Below are 27,661 nucleotides of genomic sequence, written 5' to 3'. Positions count from 1 at the left end.
AGGATGTTCGTGTCAAATGCTTTATTACATTATTAGCATAGCACTAGCATAGACTTGTTCTGTGATACATAGGATGTTTATGATTTAGACACTCCCCACCTTAGAACTCACCTTCCCTCTTCTTTAGTAAACCTCCAACTATGATGTGCACTTAAAAGAATAGGTCATTCTTGCTGTAACAAATGTTGCCAGGCCCCCCTCCCGAAATTCTATCAGAATGTTTCCGTCACTTCAGAAAACTTCCGTTTTCTAGTGCAACATGCCAAGGAGCCCAGGTACAAAATGCTGAAAGTTGCACCTTAAATCCGTGAGCCTGTCCTGACATAGCTAGACACAGTACAGTATATGCCCAGAACCATGCCTGGGAAACAAACTGGCAGCTTTCACTTGATCCTTAAAAAAAAACACACACACAAAAAACAAAGAACGCAAAGGTCTCTAATTTTATTAAGGGCTCTTAATAAACGATGGAACAAGAGAAGTGAATCCTGCTTAGGTGGTCTCTGCTTCCCCCGCCTCTTCTCTAAACACCTGGTGATGACAAACTTAAGGAACACAAGTGCCGACACAACCTACTTTTCTTACAATCGGCCAGCGAGCGCTCACGACAGAAGGTCCTCGGGTATCCGGCTGGCAAGCACGTGCGGGGGGTACAGACACACGACTCCCCCTCCACCCCGCTCCAAAAGACGGGGAAGCGCAAAACGCAGGTCTTCCTGTACCTTCTCGGAAACGGACGCCGGGAGGTGCGGAGGGCACCCCGGCGGTCGGGCTGGGTGGCCGCGGGGGTGGCCCGACCCCGCCCCTCCCGGAGGCAGAGCAGGAGGGCGCGGCGGCCGACGCGGCTGTCTTCTTCCCCGGCTCCTTCGGGTCCCGGCGCCCCTCAGGGCACAGCCGCTCCGCGCCCTCCTCCGCGCCCCCGACCGCAGCCCCGCGGCAGCTTCGTCCTGGCAGAGGCGAAGGCAAGCGCGGAAGAGCAACCCGCCCCCGGGCGGAGCCGGCCTCACCTGCGCCGCAGCGGGCCCGGCCCAAACCGCGCCCAGGGGAGGAGCCTGCGGACGCCCTGCCGCGTGCGGCGCGCCAGGTGAGTACGCGTGCGCAGTCGGGCCGTAAACAAGCCCGCCCCTTCCCTTCGGCCTGCCTCTGCCCGGCAGGCTCGCGGATGGGCGGGGCCAGGGAAAGGAAGAGGCGGTGGGGGCGGGGGAGAGAGCGCGAGCCTCGGACGGCGCCTGCGCGGTGGGCGTGATCCGGGCACTTTGGGCAGGATGAGCGCTGCTTTCCAAGATGGCGACGGAGGGAGGAGGGAAGGAGATGAACGAGATTAAGACCCAATTCACCACCCGGGAAGGTCTGTACAAGCTGCTGCCGCACTCGGAGTACAGCCGGCCCAACCGGGTGCCCTTCAATTCGCAGGGATCCAACCCTGTTCGTGTCTCCTTCGTAAACCTCAACGACCAGTCTGGCAACGGCGACCGCCTCTGCTTCAATGTGGGCCGGGAGCTCTACTTCTATATCTACAAGGGGGTCCGCAAGGTACCGACCCGGGCGTCACCGGGGCCGCCCGCGGCGTGGGCAGGGGCCAGGAGCAGGGCGGTGACAGCGGGGGCCGGGTGACCGGTCGCGGTGGCCGTCGCGCTTACTTTTGAGTGGGCCGGTAACTCTACTGGGGTGCTCCTGGGGACTGGGGGGTTCTGGAGAGCATGGTGGGGATGGTGGAAGGGGCCGTCGGGGGCCGGTTCCGTCCGGGAGGCCCCAGGGCCGGCTGTCTGCCCTCCGGCGGGGTCCGGCAGGCTGTGACACGGCCCGGGAGCGGGCTTGCTAGTCCCCGGAAGAGGTGGGGTGGCCGTCTGGTCGCTTGGACCGGCCTCGCTTCCCGGGAGTCTCGCTCTCTGGGGTGGAGGACAGTTCGGCCGGGGAAGGGAGCGGAGGACTGGAGACCGGGTCAGAAGGACCTGCCCAGCACGAAGGGCTACTTCACCTGCTGCCGCACTGACACTTCCGAGGAGCCTCCCCTTCTGGTGTTGACACTTGGCTCCTTACAAAAACACCCGAAGGTGGGACTGCTGTCACTGTCTCCGCCGGGGGAGCCTTCCTCTGAGAGGTTGTTCAAGAGGGTCATCTCGTCCCTTCTAGTATGGGACGGCTAGTTCCTGTCGTATGAGGGCGAAACGACGTTTCCAGGGAACTGAGCTGGTTCCTAAGGGTTCTGTGTGAGCCTGCCCAGATCGGCCTCGTCCAACAAGTCAGACTGTGTCCCAAACACGGAGGGCTGTGCCTTAAAAGCTGCTTTACAAGAACCATTCTTGGCGAGCGACCTAACAGTAGTTCTGTGAAGCATATAATCATCCTTTGAAAATATCTCTTTAAAGAAGCAACTTATTAGAGCTTTTCTTTCATTAGCAGCAGAACTTTGTTCGCATTGAGAACTGCTTTCCAGATATGTGGGCTTTGACTTGATTTTTTGGGCGAGGGAGGAAATAACACCGCCCCCCACAGCACCTAGGCATGGGAAAAGGTGGTAACGGATTAATTTATAAATGCTCCTTTAGTGTGAAAATACATTGGATACATTGAAAAGGAAACATTTTCTAAAACTTAATTCATCCAGAGCAGTAGGGAATAGCAGTGGTATCTAAATGTAGCAAGTTGTTTCATTTCTTCAAGGTGAAACTTTTGGTTTGTTTTCATAAGTGTACCACTGTGTCTGAGGTATGTTGGTACAAGTTACAGTAAATCTCTTGACTTTATTTTTCTCTTTTGCAATTGGGAAAATGTGAAGACATTAGTAGTCTAGGAACAGAAATTTTAGTTCTAGTCCCAACTTTTTCACTGACTTGTTGGGTGACCTTGGGTGAGTTATTTAACTTCTAGCTGTACCTCATTAAAAAGAGATGTTGTGGGCCCTGGCCAGTTAGCTCAGTTGGTTAGGAGCATTGTCCTAAATAAGGTTGTGGGTTCCATCCTACACAGGGAGAGCAACCAAAAAATGCACGACTGAATGGAACAACAAATCCCCCTCCCCTCTCTCTTCCTTCCTCTGTCCTAAAAATCAATAAAAATTAAACCCTGGCCCAACAGTTCGCTTGGTTGGAGCATCATCGTGAAGTGTTGAGGTTGCAGGTTTGATTCCCTGGTCAGGGCACATACAGGAACAACTCGAAGTTCCTGTCTCTTCTTCAAAAAAAAAAAGACATTGCAGTACACACATTTAATTTATAATATAATGACCTGACCAGGAGGTGGCGCAGTGGATAGAGCGTCGGACTGGGATGCGGAAGGACCCAGGTTCGAGACCCTGAGGTCGCCAGCTTGAGTGCAGACTCATCTGGTTTGAGCAAAGCTCACCAGCTTGGACCCAAGGTTGCTGGCTCAAGCAAGGGGTTACTCGGTCTGCTGTAGCCCCCTGAGTCAAGGCACATATGAGAAAGCAATCAATGAACAACTAAGGTGTTGCAACGCGCAATGAAAAACTAATGATTGATGCTTCTCATCTCTCTCCATTTCTGTCTGTCTGTCCCTGTTCTATCCCTCTCTCTGACTCACTCTCTGTCTCTGTAAAAATAAATAAATAAATAAATAAATAATTTATAATATAATGACTATAACGAACTTTAAAGCTCTGAAGCACTCAGTAGATGTAAAATACAACAACTAAAATCGATATTAAGAGTGTCAAACAGGAAGTGTCTATCTTATTGCGATTAGGACTGAATGGATCAGCTATTTCTCTGGAAGTAAGTTTAGATATTTAAGTTATTGAAATTTACATTAACAAGTGCTTACAAACTGAATTTACTATCAATTACTTGTGTAGGTGTTACCTTTTTAAAAAAGTTTTCTTTGAAAGCATATTATTTCTGAAGCATTCCAGTGGAAAACCTTATCTGGTTGTCCTGGCTTGCATCATAAAAACAGGTCTCTTGCGAAAGTATCAAAAAAATCGTGTTCTCTTTTAGTGAGCTACTATTTGATGAAGAGTAAAACTAAGAGAACTTTTCAAAACTACACTAAAAAATTATTTTAAACAAGACAAAACCTTTAACATGTAAATTTGCCTTTAGCTACATAATTTATTTGAGCACTTTTAATTTTTTTTTGTAAAATTTCATTTTCACATGGCAATATCTCGTAGTACATTTGCATTATATGGTAGACATTTCCATTCTCATCTAGCCATTGTGATTAAAATTTTTTCCGTGAATGAGATTGTATTTATTACTTCTGAGTATAAGTTATTGTTTTTGTGACTGATTATTTTCTGTTTCTAAAATAGAGTAGATAGTGTTTCTTCATTAGAAACCAAAATTTACTTTTTGGTATTAGGAGTTTTAAATCTGTTTTTGACAGGTGATCATTTTGACTTTTTTTTTTTTTTTTCATTTTGAGGGGGCATGTGAAGTTTTACAACAATTTTTCAGATCATTCAGATTTTCTAATTTGGATGAATGCATTCAGCTTAAATATGCATGTAATGTAAGTGAAAATAGGTCTCTTTAAAAAACCTTTCTGAAAGGAAGTACGGAATCGAGGTGAATGGAGGGGATGAGGAGGTGAGAAGTGTAATGTTGGCCCTTTGACAGCACATACAGGTCAGGTTCTAGAGCTAGAAAGGACCTGGGTTTATGCAGCCTCATCCCCTCAGAGAAAAACAGGGATAAACAGGACCAGCGAACTTGTGTTACAGGGTTTTCTCTAAAGAAAGTGAAGCACAGCTGAATCTGGAGAACTGTCTGAGTGAGAAGAAGACTGACCGAGCTTTTGTTCACACAGATGCCATATGCTCCAAATGTTTCAGAATTGACTCCAGTGCTGTTCCATGTATACCTCATTGAATCTTGATAGCAATCCTGTGAGGTAGATGCAAGCCTTTTCTCCCATTTGAAGTTTGGAATGGGGTTTCTTGTGTGAGGAGATGTAGTTTTGTGAATTTATGTTGCTTAAATTAAGATAATATGAATATTGATTTAATTTTGACACTGATCATTTCACCAAAGATTTGAATGACTATTGTGATAATAATTATACAGCTAAGGTGATGTGGGATATCCAGGGATTAGAAGACCTGGCCCCTACCCCAAAGAACTTTAAACTACTACCTTTCAAGCCTGACCTGTGGTGGCACAGTGGATGAAGCGTCGACCTGGCATGCTGAGGTTGCTGGTTCAAAACCCTGGGCCTGCCTGGTCAAGGCACATATGGGAGTTGATGCTTCCTACTCCTCCCCCCTTCTCTCTCTCTCTCTCTCCTCTAAAATGAATAAATAAAAAAAAATTAAAAATTAAAACTACCTTTCAAGCCCTCTTTATAGCATACTTTGCTTTCCTCTTTAAGAAAGAGGTTAGTTTTTTTTTTCTGGACTGGTGGTGGCGCAGTGGATAGAGCACCAACCTGGTATACTGACGTCCCAGTTTCAAAACCCCGAGGTTGCCTGACCAGGCGGTGGTGCAGTGGATAGAGCGTTGGACTGGGATGCCGAGGACCCAGGTTCCAGACCCCGAGGTCGCCAGCTTGAGTGCAGACTCATCTGGTTTGAGCAAAAGCTCACCAGCTTGGACCCAAGGTCTCTGGCTCGAGCAAGGGGTTACTCAGTCTGCTGAAGGCCCGCGGTCAAGGCACATATGAGAAAACAATCAATGAACAACTAAGGTGTCGCAGTGCGCAACGAAAAACTAATGATTAATGTTTCTCATCTCTCCGATCCTGTCTGTCTGTCCCTGTCTGACTCTCTCTCTGTCTCTGTTAAAAAAACAAACAAACAAAAAAAACAAAGCCCTGAGGTTGCCGGCTTGAGCAAGCACAGACTCACCAATTTAACTGTGGGGTCGCCAGCTTGAGTGTGGGATCATTGACATGACCCCATGGGCTTGGGCTTGAGCCCAGAGATAGCTGGCTTGAGTCCCCCTGTCAAGGTACATATGAAAAGCAATCAAGGAACAACTAAAATGATACAGCTACGAGTTGATGCTTCTCATCTTTCTCCCTTCCTTCTTTCTCTCTCTCTCTCTCTCTCTCTCTCTCTGCCACTCTCAAAAATAAAATAAATAAAAATAAAAAACTTTTAGGATAAAGATGCCAAAGGTAGTTGGGCTTACTGGACCAACCTTTTCATTTTGTGGAACTCTGATTTTACATAAATTGCCCAAATGTGAAGGCCACCATTTAGATCTCAGCTGAACTATCGCTTCCTCAAAGAAGAGTAGAGGCCGTGCCTTTTCTGCTGCTTCTGTCTTCCCAGTGCCCAGCAGAGTACCCAGCATAGCGTAGGCCCTTACTGTTTCTTTGTTAAGTAAATGACTGAAGGAAATGTGTATGTCCATTTGATATTAGATATTTAGAAGCTGAAAAACCTATTCAATTTTGGGCCCAAAAGAAACAGGTCTTTTTAAGGACATTGAAAATTATTGTTAATAGGTTACAAATTTAGCTTTCTCTTACAACTGAGAAATTGTGTAACAAGTGATCCTAAATTAATAGAGAGAAACCTAATGGTGCAAAATACTTTTGATCTACTTCTGTCAAACCATGTTACCTATCAGATCTGTGTACTAATAGATACATTTTTAAAGCTATACATACTCAGAATTACTTGACATTCAAGTCAAAGAGCCTTATTCTCCACCCCTCATCTTGAGATTTCATGCCACAAATGTACTGCCTAGAGATGTTATCAAAGCAATTCCTGTAATAGGTGGGATACAGAAGTAGATGGCTTGGAAGGCCTTCTCAGTTCTTAAAGTTGTATTGTTTTGTGCTCAGTAAATTTTTTTTTTATTAAGGGAGGCAGAGAGACAGACTCCTGCATGTGCCCCAACTGATATTTACCCGGCAAGCCCCATCTGGGACTGATGTTCTGCCCATCTGGGGCCACTGCTCTGTTGCTCAGCAACTGAGCTATTTTAGCGCCTGAGGAGAGGCCATGGAGCCATCCTCGGCGCCCAGGGCCAACTTGCTCAAACCATTCAAGCTACGTGAGCTATGGCTGCAGGAGGAGAAGAGAGAGAAGGGATGGAAAAGCAGATGGTTGCTTCCCCTGTGTGCCTGACCGGGAATTGAATCCAGGACTTCTGCATGCTGGGCCAATGCTCTACCGCTGAGCCAACCGGCCAGACCTTGTGCTCCATAATTTTTAAATGAAAATAAATTTGTCTTCCTATTGGGAAGATATTTTCATGTCTTTGATTCATTGCCTACTTCTTGAATGGGAATTGGGAAATGTGGAATGTGGTGAATGTAAGTTGAACACATTGTGATTCTAGGTCTTTATGCTAGAAAAAGCTTTGTACTCACTGTGCCGAGATGAGGCTGAGGCCAGAGAGTCCATTAATAACAGCTAAAATATTTTTAAGGTTGGAGTTCTCCAAGAAGGTAATGGGTTGCCTTGAGAGAGAATGATCATTCTACATGGAAAATATTCTCTTTGGCAAAGAAGACTGCAGGGTCACCTGCTGGTGACTGAGGAATCTGTGCTTTGTGTGGGAGGGTGAACTGGATGGCTTTTAAAGATTGTCCCCCTCCAACACACACACTAGTTTTAGATTCTGGACTGCTTTGGAGAGGTCCTGTTCTTCACACCTGTCTCCTCATTTGTAATTTTCAGACCTCTCTACTCCCCATTTATAGTTTTGTTTTATTTTTTTTTTTATTGATTGATTTTAGCCAGAGAGGAAGGAACATCAATCCATTCCTGTATGTGCCCTGACCAGGGATCGAACTGGCAACCTCTGCACTTCATGCCAGTGCTCCAACCAATGGAGCTATCTGGTCAGGGCCCCATTTATAGTTTTGAAATTGGCTTAGTAGTATAGAACTTTTAATATCAAATTGGTGAAATTTTGTATTTAGTAGGGCACATGTGGAATTGAGTGGAAACTTAGATTATTTTTCCATTAAGGGCTACTTAATGACTTTTTTTTAAAATTAATTTTTAATTTTAATTTTTTTATTTTTTATTTATTCATTTTTTTTTAGAGAGGACAGAGAGAGGGAGAGAGAGAGACAGAGAGGGAGAGAGAGGAGAGAGAGAAGGGAGGAGGAGCTGGAAGCATCAACTCCCATCTGTGCCTTGACCAGGCAAGCCCAGGGTTTTGAACCGGCGACCTCTGCATTTCCAGGTCGACGCTTTATCCACTGTGCCACCACAGGTCAGGCTACTTAATGACTTTTTAAATGTAAATAAATATTTAGTTATTTGATGATAGACTCTAATATACTGAGGAGAAAGCATCTTGATTTATCACTTACAGCAGGCTTGAGAAACTCATGATACCTTGGTTTTCTTGACTTTGAAGCAGAGGATGGTGATGAGATTTTGCAAGGCTATGGGTGGATATCAGCAATAGCAGGACCCTCCTAGGATGTATGTGTCAGTGAAATCCGGGAGACAGTCATGAATGTCATTCTTTAAGCGGATATTTATGGGGCATGCCTACCATACATGAGTTACTGTTCTAGATGCTGGGTGTAGATGAAGTCTCCACCCTCAAAAAACTTGTCACCTATGTTTATTATTGTTGAGTTCATCTAGTGACAATTTATGTAAGTGTTTATTGTGCTCTGGTAGAAAAGTTGAGCAAGAATCAAAACATAGTTAGTGGATTTTGTCACTGGCTAGTTTGGCCAAAGGCCTAAAGAATCTTATTTTAAAAATAAATGTGAGGATTTTTGTAGTCTGGTATTTGATGTCTTGGAGAACAATTTTGTTTATATTTAATGAGGTTAGTTTGTGCAGAAATATGAAATGTGGCCCTATTTGGTTAAGTGTAGACATCAACAATAGAAATAACTTTAATTGGTAAACATTCTCAGTTTTGATTTTCAGGACATTAAAAAATTTTTTTAAAATTTATTTATTGATTTCAGAAAGAGAGGAAAGGAGAGAGAGAAACATTAATCTGTTCCTGTATGTGCCATGACCGGGGATCGAACTCATAGTCTTTATGTATCAGGATGATGCTCTAACCAACTGAGCTATCTCGCCAGGGCAATTTTCAGGACATTTTAAATTGAGACTGTCTGTAACAAGTTACCTTATCCTCTAAACATTTGGCATCTGTTTTTTGTTTGTTTGTTTGTTTGTTTTTATTTAGAGAAAGAGGGAGAGAGAGAGAGAGAAGGGAGAGAGATGAGAAGCATCAACTTGCAGTTGTAGTTGTGGCACTCTTTAGTTGTTCATTGATTGCTTGTCATATGTGCCTTGGCTAGGGGGGCTCTAGCTGTGCTAGTGACCCCTTGCTCAAGCCAGCGACCATGGGATTATGTCTATGATCCCACACTCAAGCCAGTGACCTCATACTCAAGCTACAGACCTCAGGGTTTTAAACCTGGGATCTCAGTGTCCCAGGTTGATTTTCTATCCATGCACCACTACCGGTCAGGTGGCTATTGGCATTTTTAAATTTGATGATCTAAGGGAAAATAGGCCAGTGCCCCTGACTAAATAGTTAGGTATTGCATATTTGAAAAATACACATTTGAAAAAAATTTTTTCTTCCTTCTTCTTTTTCAAGTGAGAGGAGGGACAATAGAGAGACAGATTCCCTCAAGCGCCCTGACTGGAATCCACCCAGCAACCCCTGTCTGGGGCTGATGCTGTTCCCATCTGTGGCCATGCTTGCAACTGAGCTATTTTTAGTACCTGAGGCGAAGGCGCCACAGAGCCATCTTCAGTGCTTGGGGCCAACTCTCTTGAATCAGTTGAGCTATGGCAGTAGGAGGGGAAGAGAGAGAGAGAGATGGGAGGAAGGATGGGAGGGGTGGAGAAGCGGAAAGTTGTGTCTCCTGTGTGTCCTGACCAGTAATTGAACCCGGAACGTCCACATGCTAGGCCTGTGCTCTACCACTGAGCAAACCGGCCAGGGCATATTTGAAAAGTTCTTGCAGCACGCTGATTGAAAATTGCTGGGGTAGAGGGTTCTAAACCAGGAGAACTAGAAGCCCAAGGCCTAAGGATATGGCATTTGATGGCCTCTTCTGAGAGTTGTGAGCTGCACTGTGAGGGTTAAAGCTTGTGCAAGGCTTGGGAGGATAGGATTATCTTCCTTAGCTGTAATCGTTTAAATGTTGGCTATATCCTACCTTCCAGGACTCTTAGTATGATTACAAATTTTTAAATGTACTTAAATGTTGGCTATATCCTAGCTTCCAGAACTTTTAGTATGATTAAAATTTTTAAAATGTATTTTCTTTCTTTTGGGACAACTTCTGAGATAATGTACTACATTAGTGTATTATCCTCCTTTAGGAGTCCTCATGTGCTGTCCTCTTTCAGGACTCAAGCCATGAGACTGGATCAGCACCGCCCTCATCAGACCCTCCCCACTTCATTCCTCGGTGATCTTAGCTCTACCGAACTCTTCCTCTCTCAAGCACAGTCCTGTCCTGAGCGCTGCGGCTTGTCATTGTGATCCCCTCCGCCTTTGCACTCCTCTGTCCTGACCTGGCTAAATCTAATCCTGTGGCAACCTGTTGTTATTTCCTTCACCCCAAAAAAGGGAGGAACCTTTCTGGCCACCACCCACTCCTTGTGGGTCCTTAGCCCCAGGCTGCTGCCCCTTCTTAGAGCAAAGCTCCTCAAGTTGTCCAAGTTATATGAACCCTCCAAGTGTGGTCCACAGACCAGAATATTCAGCATTGTCACCTGGGAGCTTGTTGGGAGTACAGAGTTTGGCCCCACTCCAAACTTCCCGAATCAAATCTGAATTCTCATAGGTCCCTAGGTGATTGCTGCGCTCACTGGAGTTGGAGGGGCATTGCTCTTTTTTAGCTTTCTTTAATTTTTTTCACTGCCTCTTCAGACGTACTCCAGTTAAATTATGTACCTTCCTGCCACCTATTTAAGTGTACCAATCTGTGATTTTTAGTGAATTTACCAAATTACACAACTGTTACCATAATCAAGTTTTAGAACATAAAGGATTGCTTTTCGATTTAATTTTGTGTGTCCGTTTCAGTTATGCTGGATGAATAAATTCTAGAGATGTGCTGTACACAGTGCCTGTAGCTAACAATGTGGTATTGTACACTTCAAAATTTGATGTGTCCTTATACCACAAAAAGCAAAAACAAAGGAACACAAGGAAACTTGGAGAGGTGGTGTGTCCATTCCCTTGATTGTGGTGATAGTATCATGGGTTTTACATCTGTCTAAGCTCATCCAGTGTACATGTTTAACTGCTTTTCATAGCAGTTATATTATACCTCAGTAAATACTGTGTTTAATGACACGAAACATTTATGTGCTTCCAACCTCAAACTGGAAAACTACCAGAGAAATCAAGCTTTCGTTTCTGAATAAGATGACATTTGAGCAGGAATTTAAAGGAATTGAGGGAGCATACTATGTAAAATATTTTCCGTCATGGTTTTTTTCTGCTTAATGATATATATTGGAGATCTTCCTGTATTAGTAAATGGAGGACTTTTTCTTGCTTTCTTATATTTACTTTATATTCCATAATGTGGCTGTATCATAATTTATTAAACCAGATGACTCTTAAAATTTTTTAATTGAATTGATAGGGGTGACATTGACTGATAAGATTATATAGGTTTCAGCCCTGGTCAGTTTGCTCAGCGGTAGAGCGTTGGCCTGGCGTGCAGGGGACCCGGGTTCGATTCCCGGCCAGGGCACATAGGAGAAGCGCCCATTTGCTTCTCCACCCCCCACCCCCTCCTTCCTCTCTCTCTCTTCCCCTCCCACAGCCAAGGCTCCATTGGAGCAAAGATGGCCCTGGCACTGGGGATGGCTCCTTGGCCTCTGCCCCAGGCGCTAGAGTGGCTCTGGTCGCTGCAGAGCGACGCCCCGGAGGGGCAGAGCATCGCCCCCTGGTGGGCAGAGCGTCGCCCCTGGTGGGCATGCCGGGTGGATCTCGGTCGGGCACATGCGGGAGTCTGTCTGACTGTCTCTCCCCGTTTCCAGCTTCGGAAAAATACAAAAAAAAAAAAAAAAAGATTATATAGGTTTCAGGTGTACAATTCTGTAACACTTCACCTGTACATTGCACTGTGTGTTCCCCACCCCAAGTCAAGTCTCCCTCCATCACCACCTACCCCCTTTACCCTCTTCTTTCTCTCCCCCCACCCCAGAAGACACTTGATTACTAATTTTTTTGAATTAAATTAAATTTTGTTTTGGGGGGATTACTAATTTTTAATACAAAGTGATGCTTTAGTAAGTAACTTTGCATGTGTGATATTTTGCACAGAGGTAGGTGTATCTCCAGGATGCATTTCCAGAGGAGGTGCTACTGGGTCAGAGGCTGCTGCTGGTCATATATATTTCTGATGGACCTTGTCAAATTGCCCTCCGCAGGGAGGGGTTGTACTGATTGGTGCTCTGACAGCACCTGTCACCACAGCCTCACCAACAGTGTATTGTCAAACGTTTGTGGTATTTGATCTGATAGGTAAGAAATTAGTGTAGTTTTTGTTTGTTTTTTCCCTTGTAACAAAAAAGGTTGAACATCTTTCTACATATTAAGAGGGAGATGTTTTTTGCCCTGGCCTCATAGCTCCGCTGGTTGGAGTGTCATTCCGGAGTGCAAACGTTGCTAGTTCGATTCTCTTTTCAGGGCACGTACAAGAATCAACCAATGAATATATAAATAAGTGGAATAATGAATTGATGTTTCTCAGTTCCTTCCTCCCTCTCTCTCTAAAATCAATCAGTCAATAAAGTTATAAAAATAAAAGAATATGCTATCAAAAGAGCTGGTGGACAGCGATTCACTAGTACTTTACGGTTTAGCATACCTGGAATATATTATGTTAAAGATGTTTTGCAAATAGCAGGAAACCCAACTCAGATTAGTTTAAACTTTAAAGGGGATGCATTGGCTTATGTCATTGGAAGTTTCAGAGGTAATGTGGGCTTCGGGCGTGGTTTGGTTGGGGTGCCAGTTCTGTTTTGCTAGATTTGCTTGGTTTATTTTCCACTGTGAGTCACTCTGACGTAGGCGGCAAAATGGTGGTAGACACGAATCCGAGTGAGAGCCGAATCAGGGTGAGAATGAGCAGCTCCTCTTGTCACTTTCTCAGGAGAATAAGGAATATTGTTACACAGAAGCTCTCAAGAAACCTCCTTTTTTGATTTGTTGTTGCGATGGGATTACCCACTCATTCCTGTGGCCACGGAAGTACTATGCACTGGCTGACCGAGTCCTGGCTAACCCACGCTGTTAGCAAGGGGATTGGACGATCCAGTACTCTGATTGCTCAGAGCCCACTCTGGAGTGGATACTTGGCAAGTGAATAGGTGTGTAGATAGATGCTGGGTAGGCAACCAAGAGATGCAAGCTACGCTGAGGATCGAACACTGGGTTAGGTATTGGGGGCTCAGACATAACAGATAGTTCTTTTCTAAAGGAGAGCTCATGGTGAGATGGACCAGTACCTTGAGCACGGCGTGGGCTGCATTGTAGTTCTGCATGGTTTAGAAACCTCGCCTTTGCTCTTGCTGTTTGACTGCTATGAATGTCCTCCCAGCTTTTCACAGTTTTGGAACTTTTTGTTTGAATCTCAGTCTCCCCCATTACCCTGTGAATCTTGAGGGCGGAAACCATCTTATTTATCCATGTCCATTGTGGTGCCTGTGCATAGTAGACACATTGTGATTGATTTTACACGAATGAATTGGTTCTTGTCTCTGAGGCAGTGCTGGTCCATGTAGAAGATAAGCATCCTGATGTATGAAGATTACAGACCCAATGCTCTTAGTCAAATACCCTTATGCTCTGGGTAATTTCTGCCTTAGTGGTCCCTGAAATAATTCTCCTATTTTTACCAGTCCCCAGTGTAAGAAGCTTCAAAACCACTGCCGTAAGGACTTCCTTGAGTAAATTAATCTTTAAATTCTCTGTCACAGGCCGCATATATGGTCAGCGTTAGTTACCAAAGCTCAGAGAGAGTCTAACCAGCACCTTTTGCATTCGCCAAGAGGCTCTTAGAAGTTCGCTGCAGCCTCAGATCTAGTGCTGTTTAGAGTTCTGGGCTATCCCAGGAGGAGGCAGTGTCTAGATTGTCTGGGGCAGGCCTTGTTTGGATGCTACTTCGTCCTTACTCTGCTGTCCTGGAAAAAAGTGTACCCTCCAGTCCCTTCTCTCCATTTAATTATAGGAATTGCACAACTCCATACGTTGCTCTTTCCCCCTCTGGATTTTGGAATAGGTGTACGTGTAGCTAGCAAACCTCAGGACAGTATTAGCTGAGCTAATGAAAAGATGGTGAGTATTAGGCTCAGAGCCTTCCCTGATGTGGCAGTTTGTGTTTCTCAGAGAGCTCGGGGAGTGGGGCGCAGGCTGAGCTGGAAAAGCTTTGCAGGGTCCCACCCACCACTGGGTTGCAATGTGCCACCTTAGAGCAGAGCCAGGTCCTGGTGCCACTCCCCTGGCACCCTTTGGAGCCTCTGCCCTTAGACTCCTGTTGCCTTTCTCTTTCTTCCTCATGACTAGACTGACTTCCTGGCCTCCGCTCATTGAAGGCTTTGGTACCTGCCTCATAGCCTTCCTTTCCACTGGAGTTCTGCTCTCACCCTGCTGGTTTCCTGTCCAGTTCACAGCCCGTCAGGCACCTTGGCTTCCATTTGTGACCTCCTCTAGTCCTCCTTGGCTTTCTCTACCGTAGTGACACTGGGTCTTATCCCTGTCTGCTCCAAAACTGCTAATCCAGATAGAAACAGGTGTCCTTCTGCTCCAGTGTCCTTGGCTCCCACTGCTCTCATTTCTCCAAGATACTGGGTACTCGGCTTCAGGCTGCCTAACCCACTGGCCACCTGCGGCCCATGTTTCCTTGACCTGTCAGCAGCATCTGACACGGCTGATCATCTCTGTACTGAAACTCTCCTTGTCATGACTCTGTAGTCTGGACTTCCTGCATTTCTGGCCCACATATCTCTGGCCATTCACTACTTCCGCCTTTGCTACACCTAGTCTTTACTGGATTTCCCTATGATAGTCCTGCCCTTCTCTACCATTACATGTCTCTACTGTATCTGTATCTTTTGTTCCTAAAATTGTTTATGCTCTGTCTCCCCCAAAGGAAAAAGTGTTAAGGCAATAAGTTAATCTAGTGGGTAGTCCCTTGAAATCAGGAATCCATTATTAGGGCAATCAAAACTGATACTGCAGCCTGACCAGTTGGTGGCGCAGTGGGTAGAGTGACTACCTGGGACACTGCAGACCCAGGTTCAAAAGCCGGAGGTCGCTGGCTTGAGTGTGGAATCGTTGACATGACCCCGCGGTCACTGACTTGAGCCCAGTGGGTTCCATATGTCGGCTGACTTCTGGTTTTGTTGTTGTTGGTTTTTTCTAGGTAGAAATCTTACTTTATTTTTTTATAGAAAAATATACTAGTTTTTTCCTCATGGCTGTGGGTTTTGAGTCATCTTAATCCTCTTAACATTATTTTTAAACATCCTCATGGTTTCTTCTTATACTTCTGAGGCTTCACTTTTTATATTTGCTGTCTTTTTGCTGATACTGCTGAGGTTATTCTCGTATAAGATGGGAGATGGAGTTTCAAGCCCCCTCCCCCTTTTGGATGACCAAACAGTCAGAGTTTCTTGCTTTCTTATGTCTTATATGGGGAGTAATCTGTCAGCAGTTTTCTGCTGTGGGTTTCTGAGTGGTGGAGACCAGTGGGCTGTGTCCAGTATATATATATTTCTGTTTGTTTGTTTGTTTTAGGAGAGAGAAGGGGAGCTAGTGAGGCAGAGCCCCGCATGCTCCCAGACCAGGATCCACTTGGCAACGCCATCTGGGACCAATGCTTGAGTACCGAACTATTTATTTTTTTTAGCTCCAGAGGCTGATCCACTCCAACAAAGCTACCCTCAGTGCCCAGGGCCACGCTTGAACCGATTGTGCCACTGGCTGCAGGAAGGGAAGAGCAAGCGAAGGGGGAGAGGGAGGGAGAGAAGCAGATGGTCGCTTCTCCTGTGTGCCCTGACCAGGAATCGAAGCCGGGACATCCATTCACCGGGCCGACATGCTATCCACTGAACCACCAACCAGAGGCCAGTTTATGTTTTAGTATAAGTTATGATTATCTTTATCTTACCAATGTTGACCTAAAAAGAGTGGATGAAATATACATTCTATTGGTGGACATTGTTTTGAAACAGATTTTGTGAAATTTTTATTTGGTAAATAAAGGTTGATATGATTAGTAATAAGAGATGCAATGATAGCTAGTTAATGTTATACACTATACCTAAGGAAGATGTCCAGTACTTTATGTAAAACTAAAGAAATAGACTGTTGTCTCTCATTTGAGTGACTCGTGTTTGTGGCCTCTTAGCCCCCTGGACTAATGGCTGGTAATGCCAAGTAACGAAGAAGGGGTTTAATAGGGCCTGAGTCTCAGGTGGCTGTGTTTCTTCTGTCTAGTAGACTCCCTGTGTGGTCACTATCTTGCAGAATGAAAGCTCTTGGCTATCGTGATAAAAGGTGTTTTGCGATCGTCTGCATCTAAATCAAGATGGTCTTTCATTGCTTTTGTCCCCCCCCCCCCCCCCCCCGTTTCCATGCCACTTATCCTGACCTGACCTATGGCCCCACATCTGCTGCAGGGCCATTTTAACCACGGGGCTAACTTTCCCAAGATTGGTAACGGCTTACTCTGCTAAAAGCGTCAAACCCGAAGAAGCAGGTTAGCCTACAGTGGCCTCTTCCAAAGCTCTGCGCCCCCATTTCTATGATGAGCAGGATGGCCAAGCTGGCACTATGTTGCCCTGCACACTTGTTCTTTGTGTCTGCTCGATGTGGTTTCTCAAGTGTCATCCCACGTCCTTGACTGTACCATTGCCTGAATGTCCCTCTTCCTGCGTCACAGCAACTGTCCAGCTCCTCTTCTCTCTTCCCTTCCCGCAGTGGCTGTCTTACGTGTGACCCCGACCCGCACCAGCAGCAGCGGCAGCGGCGGCAGCATCTACTCGGCACTTGTGGAAATGCAGATTCTGGGGCCCACCCTTGACCAGCTGAATCAGAAACCCTGGGGTGGGGCCCGCAGTCTGTGTTCACCTTGCCAGCCAGGTGATTTTTGATGAACTAACGTTTGAGAACCACTGCCTCATCCCATCTAATACCAGGGCTTTTCTCACAGGAAACTTTCAGTAAAAGCTCATTGGCTATTTAGCTTGTAGATTATATTAATATTAATTCATACACCATTGATGCAACTCCTGCTTTGTGCTGGGCACTAAGCTAGGTGCTTTCACATGTGGTGTCATCCTCACAGACTCTGCAGAATACGTGGTGCTGTTTCCCACTTGTGTACAGATGAGCCAAAGGGTGCTTGGGGGATGAAGAAGCTAGCCCGGGCTCCAGAGCTGGGAAGGGGCAGGGTCCTCATTTCTGGACTTCTCCTGTCACATGTATATAGCTTTTAACTTTTCCATTGATTTGAGGGAGGGAGGCATCGACTCATTGTTTCACTCAGTTGTTCCATTTAGTTGTGCACTCATTGATTGCCTCTCGTACATTCCCTGACTGGAGGTCGAACCCGCGACCTCAGTGTACCTGGTCGACGCTTCATTCACTTAACCCAGTGGTTCTCAAACTTTCTGAAGTCGGGGCACATTTAAAATCCTACAAATAATTGTAGGCGCACTACATACAAATTTCTGAGAAATATGTTTTAATAATTAAGTCAAATATTAAAAAAATATATAAAGTCCAAGCATGCTTTTATGGTAATTAAATGAAATAAATATGACAAGATTAAATTTATTGACATTAAAAAACATTTTTATGTTATATTTTTTGAGTTATGCTTTTTAGAATTTGTAAAAAAGAGGGATTAAAAAATATAAAAGGACAAAAAAAGTTACCTTTTTATATATATATATACATTCTTAGTAAGATTTAGTAAATTCAGCAGGTCCTGGCAAGAATGTGTTAAGTTTTTTCATTCTTGTGTTTATGAGAAACATGAGCCTGATGTGTCCTAATGATTTCTTCAATGTTTGGACATATATTTGAAAGGCAAACTCTCATTTTCTCATCAATACATTGAAGAATTCCTCTCTTTTTCCTTAGTTGTGTTGAGGGTAGAAAATCCTAATTCACATAAATAGGATGTTGAAAATTGTAGTAAAATGTTCAAAGCTTTTGTAGATATTGCCACATTCTTTTATAGAAATCCAAAAGGCTTCAAGAGACAATTCCTTATGTTTACTCATCAATCCAGGATCAGTGGTATAGCTGCCAGTTCTTCTGTTAATGTTAAACCAAAATCACTTGAAGCTTCCATGAATAGGTTTCTAATCCAATCATATTGCTCAGTGTTAAGTGATGAAAAATGCTATAAATTAAATTCTGCCCGTCAGCCTTCAAGTCCTATTTTATTTACACATAACTTCTGCTCACTTCCAGAATCGGATTCTTCAATATCACACTTCTTTTTGAGAAATATATCCATTTTATTTGTGTGTATTTATCTAAAAATAATATAATGATGTGTTAATAATAAATATAATAATGATGTTAACAAAAAGCGGTATTTCCGTAATGAAATGGTATAATACAGTAACTAGATTTATTTTTATATCTGAGCACATGCCGTGAACCAGCACAGCTAGTAATTCCAGGTCCCAAGTGGGAACGGTGTGGAATTAAGAAAATACAGGGTTGGGAGGGGCCTGTAATTGCTGCTGGCAAGAACAAAGCGTGCCCCCAAACTGAATCTTGCTTTATTTATAGGGCAAAGTGGGCCATTAGCAAATCAATGAGAGCTTTGATCATGTTTCCAAGGCAACCCAAGAATTTTACCAAGTGCATAAAACCCCCACCAAACATGTCTTCTTAACTTGACACCAAAGGATAGAAGAAACTTGCCTCCAGTCTTTCCGGGGAACCTGGTGGTAGTGTAAACAATCCAGCACCACAGCTTAACAACCTTTTGCAACCTAATCAGGCAAGTGAGGTGGGGGGTTGGGCAGACTGTCAGTTTACGGCCAATTCCCAACACCTCTGTTCTCCAAAAATCTAAACTCCAAAAACCCTGCTAGTTTTTTGGTCCCCAACAGGCACATATTTCTCTGGAATACCATAGGGCGCACCTGGAAATCTAGGGCACACCAGTGTGCCCGGGCACACACTTTTAGAACCATAGACTTAACCACCTGACCAGGGCCTCCCACTGTATTCTTTTTTTTTTTTTCAATTTTTTTTTTTCTGAAGCTGGAAATGGGGAGAGACAGTTAGACAGACTCCCGCATGCGCCCAACCGGGATCCACCCGGCACGCCCACCAGGGGGCGATGCTATGCCCCTCCAGGCCTCGCTCTGTTGCGACCAGAGCCCACTCTAGCTCCTGGGGCAGAGGCCAAGGAGCCATCCCCAGCGCCCGGGCCATCTTTGCTCCAATGGAGCCTCGCTGTAGGAGGGGAAGAGAGAGACAGAGAGGAAGGAGAGGGGGAGGGGTGGAGAAGCGGGTGGAGAAGCAGATGGGTGCTTCTCCTGTGTGCCCTGGCCGGGAATTGAACCCGGGACTTCTGCACGCCAGGCCGACGCTCTACCACTGAGCCAACCAGCCAGGGCTCCCACTGTATTCTTAACCCCATCCACTAAGCAGCAACCTTTCAACTTTTTTAGAAATAGAAACACACTATTTCTTTTTCTTAATATTTTATTTACAGTATGTCAGTGAAGTGCGGAGCAATGGAAAAGTTGAGGTCATGGTCCAGCCTTCCATTTTCCCATATCTAGCCATCACATTATGTGTGCTACTCAGTGTATTTGTCTCAGAAATTAACTTGTACTTCCGCTGAGGTGTAAATTGGTGTACTAGATGGCACTGGCCTCTGAACTTAGTTTTATAGCTTGAGAAATTATGCTCCATTGAGTTTAGTAAAAGTCTCAAGAGCTTGGAGAAAGTGGTTTTACCGGCTTTGCTGTAGCCCAGTGGTGGTGTGAGTGCCGTGCACGAGCAGCAGCCAGCTGAGTGCTGCTCTGACCCGGGGACGGCTGTCATTGCTAGTGACGAGAGGGCTTGTCAGTTAGGCTGCATGTGCTCACCCCTCTTGGACCTTACATCCTTTACACTTTAAAATGCCCCCCAACACATACATTTAAACACATTTTTAAACAGGCAGCTAAATAGAAAAATATGTTTTTTAAATGCCTGTGAGGAATCAAATGCTTGTTTTTATGCTAATGCACTGTTTTTTGGTGTGAGTGCATTTAACAAATGTGAATTGATGTTATAGACTTAACAATCACAATAGCTAATACATATAGCACTTTGTATTTTTCTGAAGCTGGAAACGGGGAGAGACAGTCAGGCAGACTCCCGCATGCGCCCGACCGGGATCCACCCGGCACGCCCACCAGGGGGCGATGCTCTGCCCCTCCGGGGCGTCGCTCTGCGGTGACCAGAGCCACTCTAGCGCCTAGGGCAGAGGCCAAAGAGCCATCCCCAGCGCCCGGGCCATCTTTGCTCCAATGGAGCCTTGGCTGCGGGAGGGGAAGAGAGAGACAGAGAGGAAGGAGGGGGGAGGTGGAGAAGCAAATGGGCACTTCTCCTATGTGCCCTGGCCAGGAATCGAACCCCGGTCCCCCGCACGCCAGGCCGACGTTCTACCGCTGAGCCAACCGGCCAGGGCCATATAGCACTTTGTATTCTAATCACTGTACACATTTTAACTCCTTAATCTTTAAACAGTTTGGTAGAACTTTTTTTTTTTTTTTAAGCTAGAGAGAGAGAGAAGAGGGGAGAGAGATGAGAAGCATCAACCCGTAGTTGCATCCCTTTAGTTGTTCATTGATTTCTACTCATATGTGTCTTGACCTGGGGGCTCCAATCAAGCCACCCCTTGCTCAAGCTGGTGAGCCTGCCCTCAAGCCAGCAACCTCAGGGTTTCAAACCTGGATCCTTAGCTTCCCAGCAGCACTCTGTCCATTGCACCACCACCAGTCAGGCTGGTAGAACTATTTTATTACTGTTAATCCCCCTTATCTGCAGGGGGTACATTCCTAGACCCCCATTGGATACTTGAAACCATGGATAATAGCAAACCCTACATATACTGTGTTTATTCCTGTACACACGTACTTATGATAAAGTGTCGTTTATAAATCAGCACAGTAAGAGATGAATAATAATAGCTAATAATAAAAGAGAACAGTTATAACAATATGCTGCAATAAAAGTTACGTGAATGTGGTGTGGAGATGCTGGACAAAGGGTGAATTACGTCCTAGGTTGGACAGCGCACAACAGCCTGACATTTCATTGCACTACTCAACAGCACAGAGCTTAAAACTTATGTGGTTTTTTTTTTTTTCCTGGAAGTTTCCATTTAATATGTTTGGACCATGGTTGACTGTGGGTAACTGAAACTGCGGATAAGGGGCGAGGACTCTGTCCTCATTTTCCCATTTCGTAGAGACGATTGTATGGAAAGGCAAGGGACTCGTTTGTCCACGCTCACAGGGCAAGGAATGGCAGACGGGAACGATCTGTGCTGCTGACCAGCCCTCCAAGTGTGATGTAGGTTTCCAACTGGAGCTTTCTCTAAAACGTGCCACTTGACACTTCTGAAATGGTACGGTATTCAGTGTTGTGTTTTCCTGGGTTTGGACTTGTGTGGAAGACGGGATTCACACGTAAGATCACATAGAGAAATAATTCAGGTTCTTTAAAAATATTAAAAAATTGAGTTGTGCCCTGGCCAGATAGCTAGCTCAGTTGGTTAGAGCAGTGGTCCCCAACCTTTTTTGGGCCACGGACCAGTTTAATGTCAAAATATTTTCACAGACGGGCCTTTAGGGTGGGACAGATAAATGTATCATGTGACTGAGACAAGCGTCAAGAGTGAGTCTTAGATGGATGGAACAGAGGGAATTTGGTCATTTTTAAAAAATAAAACATCGTTCAGACTTAAATATAAATAAAACGGAAATAATGTAAGTTATTTATTCTTTCTCTGCGGACCAGTACCAAATGGCCCACGGACTGGTTTTGGTCCTGGTCTGCGGCCCCGGGGTTGGGGGCCACTGGGCTAGAGCATTGTTCTGAAGCATAGAGGTGTTGTCAGTTAGATACCTGGTCAGGGCATCTATAGGAACAGATTGATATTCCTGTCTTCTTTCTCTCCCTTTCTCACTAAATCAACAAATAAAATTTATTTTTATATACTTATTTATTTATTTATTTTTGTAGGTGAGAGGAGAGGAGATGTTGAGGCAGACTCCCACATGCTCCTGCACCAGGATCCACTTGGCAAAAAAAACCCCCCCCATCTAGGGCTGATGCTTGAGTGTCGAGCTATTTTTAGCGCCTGAGGCTAACACACTGGGGACCAACTGAGATATCCTCAGTGCCTGGGGCCAATGCTGGAATCAGTTGAGCTATTGGCTGTGGGAGGGGAAGAGAGAGAGAAGGGGAAGAGGGAGGGGGAGAAGCAGATGATCGCTTCTACTGTGTGCCCTAGTCGGAAATTGAACCCAGAACGTATACACGCCAAGCCGACACTATCCACTGAGCCGGGGCCAGTAAAATATTTTCTTTAAAAATTGAGCTGTGTGCCAGGGACTCAGGCAGAATTGTATCCTGCGATGAAGGCTGGTGGCCTCTGGAACAGGGCATGCTGGACTTGAATATTGGCCCCACAGTGCCTTGCTCAGCCTTACATGGTGATAGGCCCTGGCTGGCTCTCTGTGCTTAGCCCTGCTCTTCCTGCTACGGGTCTTTGAGTGGGCCATGGTTTGTCATGCCTGACACTCATGTATGTGGTTTGAAGTCCCAAGAACTGGGTGAGAACAGCAGAGGTACTTGGATTTGTTATGGACAACAAGAAAATGTGGCGATGTGTTATTGTGTGTGTTTTTGAACTTAAAGACCAATCTATTATAGTTTCAGTATCCTATGTAGTGGAGAGGTCAGATCTTTCCATCTTGCCCTCAAGACTGCCTTTCACCTGCAGCCACAGGCGTTGCTTATGGAGCCTTCCGGTGTGCGGGCCTCCACCTTCATAAGAACCAGGCTGAGCTGCTGGCCTGCAGTTCTTAGCCTTCCACGTCTGTGCAGCCCCACTTGTAACTGCTGCCTCTTTCTGCGGGCCTTCTTACGTTTGCACACAGAATTGACAGGCATCCTTGCTAGCCAGAATTGTATTATTAGGCATTTGGCCCTGCTGTCCTGGGAAGATTTTCTATAAGGCAGTTGGGAGCTTTGGAAGGAACTACTGAGGGGGTGGTGGGGGGCTTAGCTGGTCACAAAAACAGCCAGCTTGAGAACTCAGAATTATCCAGAGGCAAGCCCCTCCTTCTCCCTGCTGCTCCTGCCTCAGTCCAGAGAAGCTGCCAGCAGCTGGAGCACACCTGTGAACTTGCGCCAACTAAATGAGCGTCCTTTGGTTTATGCTAAGCTTAATGAGTTTTGCAAGATGTTCTGTACTTTAGGTTATAAAGAATATAATTTCAGGTTCTGAGAACTAGTTGCTGTTGTCTGATGTAGGAACTAGAAGACTACAGGAGAAAGGAAAGGAGACTGAGAAATGAGGCCTTTGGGCTCAGTTACCCTGGTGCTTTTCCTGAGTCAGCTGGGTCTAGTGTACTTAATAGGGAGTAAGACCAGAACTGCAAGTTCAGTTGCAGTGTGACTTGTCTGACTTTAGGCAATTTTCTTTCTTTTTTAAGAGAGGAAGGAAGAGAGAGAGAGAGGGAGGGAGGGAGGGAGAGAGAGAGAGAGAGAGAGAGAGAGAAGCATCAACTCGTTGCTCCAGTTTAGTTGTGCACCCATTGATTGCTTCTCATATGTGCCTTGACCGGGGCTTGAGCTGACAACCCGTGTCAAGGCGGTGAACTCAGGGCTCCAGGTCGACACTTTGTCCACTGTGCCATCACCAGCCAGGCAGCAATTGACTTCTTTGGTCTTACATTGCAGCATCTTGAGAACAAATGTCTTTTTTTTTTTTTAAAGCTCCTCTCCAGCTCTGTTTGTCTTCTGATTCCATGAATGCAAACCGTTGTGTATAGAGAAGTGTTACAGTTATTCACACTGGGAAGTGAGGTGCTTCTTCTGTCCCCTTCTTTGTGAACTGCTTTATAGCTAATACTTAAGTTAATTGTTGCAGAGTTTAAGGTCGCTGGCTTGAGCAGGGGTTTAAGGTCCAGCTCAGCTGGAGCCCCCTGGTCCAGGCACACACGAGAAACAGTCAATGAACAACTAAGGTGCCACAACTGTGAGTTGATGGTTCTCATCCCTCTCCTTTGCTGTCTGCCTATTCCTGTCTCTCTCCCCTCTCCCCCCTCTCTCGCTAAAAGAAAATATTTTCAGGTTTTTGATTCTTTATGTTTTGTTATGTGAGATAATGGATAAGTGATCAGAGTGAAGCACTTGTTGCGGGTGTTAACTTTTGGATCATGGTGGATTTCATCCTTCACTGTGGAGCTTCTCATTCAGTGCAAGCTAGTGGCCTGCTAACCTACATTTAAAATGCAGTCTGTCCCAGCTGAGACTATAAATACAATACTATCCCTCTTGAGCCAATATTTTTATTTCAGGTCTCAAGATTGTAGTGTTTAAATGCTAAAATATTACTGAACACAAAAAAATAAATTCTACTATGTAACCCATTTAGCTGTTTCTTCTGGATTGAGGGTAATTTAGGGTTGCGTTTCTTAGAGTCTCTAGCGAAGCATGGGATTGATGATGAATTCTCAGTACAAGTCTTGTGAGAAAGGTGTGGATTCAATTTTAAATCTACATCAGGGAAAGACTGGGAGGCACACTTGGAACTGATTGGATTTGTCAAAGAAAGCTCTGGGAGAAGTTATCTTTACTTGCCACTGTAGCAAATTAGGAACATACAGCAAACCCTTCTAACACTGGAGTGCTATTTGAAGAGTGAAACAATAGAACTAGCCATGGCCTTATCTGTCCCCTGAATGGTTGGCTCCTTTAAAGAACTTCCCTGTCCTTTCTCATCTCACTGAGTGACATCACTGGTGCCACAGAAACATTAATAACCGATTCATATGAAACTTAGGATGAAATGTTTCATCACCTGTTGGTGATAGATTATCCCACTCACACATTTACTTGATGTAATATAATATTAAGCTTTTGTGGTGACTTTTACTGTTCACAAGCTACATATTTTCCTGTGACCCTGTGCAAAGCCATGAAGTGCTTTAAAACTACTAGAATAATTTTGAAAGAGTTTCAGTAGTGTTTTTGGCTTGTGTTTTTGTTTTTCCTTTTTCTATTTAAAAAATGACACAAGTAGTATATAATTATTGACAAAAAGTTAGAAATTAAGAGAGGCACAAAATTGTCACCTAAGTACTACCTCCCCTCTTTAATAACCACTTTTAATATTTTGGTGAATAGCTTTTCAAATTGTTTTCTTTGCACATATATACATACAAATAGACATAGGGCTCAAACAGAATTATACATTTTTCATTTCGGAACACTTCCAGTTTACACAAGGTAGAGAGAAGGATATAGCAGACTCCCACGCACCTGTGGACGGCCTTTCCCATTGTCCCGTTTCTTGTCATCTCACCCTCACTGCATGACTAAAGCAAACCCCAAAACATCATGTCTTTTCTTCTCTATTTTTTCTGTATGTGAACTGTTTTTGGAAAGTAAAACTACCTTTTTATGTAAAAACTACATACACAGCCTGTGTTTTGACAGATTAATAAATATTTTTTACAATTGGTCCTTTGATGCATAAGGATCTTTTATTACCTTGTTTTGTTTTATTCTACAAGACATTCAAAATAATGATATACTGTTATTACTAACAATATGATTACAGTGTGAATAGTGTTAAGATTTCTTTGTGATTCTTTTGGTCTTTAGGATCCCATTTTTATTGTTGAATTTTTTATTTAGTGATATAGTAAATGATATAGTAAAATAAGTAAATACCTTCATTTTAAATGGCTACATGATATATTTCCCTATTTCCTTCTTGGAACACATAGGATGTCAATTATATTTTGTTATAAATATCTGAATTGACTATCTTTTTTTTTACTCATTTTTTTAGAGAGGAGAGGGAGAGACAGAGAGAGAGAGAAGAGAGACAGAGAGAAGGGGGGGAGGAGCTGGAAGCATCAACTCCCATATGTGCCTTGACCAGGCAAGCCCGGGGTTTCGAATGCGACCTCAGCATTTCCAGGTCAACGCTTTATCCACTGCACCACCACAGGTCAGGCCTGAGTTGACTGTCTTTGTACATGTGTTTGCTTATTAAATTTTTTTTAACATATAGATAGCATAAAAACAGGGATATATATAAGTTTAAAGCACTGTTAACTTTTCACAAAGTAGAATCAACTCCAGATTAAGAAACAGCATTTCTGGCCACACAGGACCTCCCTGTGGCCCCTTCCCCACACTCAGAGGTGACCACTGTCCTCATGTCCAGCATTGCAGGTTAGTTTTCCTTATTTTGAGCTCTGTGTAAATGAGATTATCTGGTCTCTGCTTCTCAGGGTTATATTTGAGACTGTCCGTGTTGTGCTTGGTTCTGTACGCATGAGTCGTATTCCATGTCTGGCCTGATGAGATGGCCGGGCCAGTTTTTAGCTATTACAAATAGTTCTCACACTTGAAAAATGTGTTCTGAAGATAAATTCCTAGGAGTTAAATTTGTGTCTGAAGGAAAGGAGGCTCTTACTGCATGTTGCTGAATTGCTCTGCATACAGGCTGTGGCCGGTTTGGGAGTGAGGTGAGGCCTGCCCTCCGCATCCCTGCGTGTGCCTGTCTTACTCGTCCACGTTTCAGAACCGGTGCTGTTGCCTTACCGGGGCTACGCCAGTGCCCGACACATTTCAGGTGCCTGAAAGGGCTTTTTAAATTGCATAGGAGAAAAACACCAGAAATGTTTGCGTGGCTGCGGTGGCCTGTAAAACAGTTGCGCCCTAAGAAATGGCTGGGCCAGTTGGGGAGCTAAGACGTATATGACAAATGGCTCACAGTGCAAGTGCCATGTGAGTGGTACCGTGGTGCTGTGAGACTTTAGATGTAGGACAGATCAGCGCTTTCTTCGTAATAGCATTCAGGGTGAGTCAGCTCCCCGTTACTCTCATTGACTTGAGGCTCCTACTTCAGCTGAGGCCTGGCCGAATCGGGCCTTTTTGCATTATGGGAGCCAGAGCAGTGTTTAGGCCACTGATTTGGTGGCTGAGCTCCATTCATTGTGTTAGACAAGTTTAATGCTCTCTTTACCTCTCTTTCTTCCTGTTTGAATATAGAGCAATGTCCAGGATCCAGAATGCTGTCATTTGGTATCAAATTACTTATACACATCGGTATCATTTTTTAGGAATTTTGTACATTACAGATTCAGTAGTTTATTGTCCTGTCTGAAGTTGGGTGATTGAAGAAAGGTAGTAACAGCTTGCCGTGGTTAAAAGCACAGCTCTAGAAACCGAAACCTCGGGCAGACCACCAGCCCTCTCTGGGTCTCAGTTTTTCTGTAGGACGAGGAAGCGAAGGCGGGAAAACGACAGGCCCCTATGCACCTGGGAATTTAGGGCAGCGAATGGGAGCTTCTCTGCCAACCGTTCCTTATGCTGCTCAGCAACTGGAATCAGAAAACTTGACAGCCAGCTGTATGCTGTGCCCAGTAAGCATGTGAATTGTCTGAATGTGGGAACACAATAGTGTGGCCATTAAGTGGCCACCAGATGCGGTCCCCAGG

At 44.7% G+C, this 27,661-nt stretch overlaps 1 protein-coding gene across 10 annotated transcripts in view; it reads left to right on the top strand.

Annotated features, from left to right (window-relative positions):
* The first annotated feature begins 459 nt into the window (after positions 1-459).
* WDR20 (WD repeat domain 20) overlaps positions 460-27,661 on the top strand; it is a 53,349-nt gene continuing 26,147 nt past the window's right edge. For 3 of the 10 annotated variants that reach the window (XM_066274905.1, XM_066274901.1, XM_066274903.1), the window contains exons 1-2: positions 1,270-1,348; positions 16,866-17,027. Coding sequence is in view for 4 of the 10 variants with exons in the window: in XM_066274907.1 (XP_066131004.1) it covers positions 1,285-1,533 (249 nt within the window). In the remaining 6 variants the exon portion in view is untranslated. Of the gene's footprint in view, positions 1,534-16,865; positions 17,028-27,661 lie in introns of all 10 variants that reach the window. The other 7 variants (XM_066274906.1, XM_066274904.1, XR_010731180.1 and 4 more) reach the window with 6 other exon arrangements.

This window comes from Saccopteryx bilineata, chromosome 4 (genome assembly GCF_036850765.1).
Source record: "Saccopteryx bilineata isolate mSacBil1 chromosome 4, mSacBil1_pri_phased_curated, whole genome shotgun sequence".
In the NCBI taxonomy this organism is placed as follows: Eukaryota; Metazoa; Chordata; class Mammalia; order Chiroptera; family Emballonuridae; genus Saccopteryx; species Saccopteryx bilineata.
This window is presented reverse-complemented; position numbering and strand designations above follow the sequence as displayed.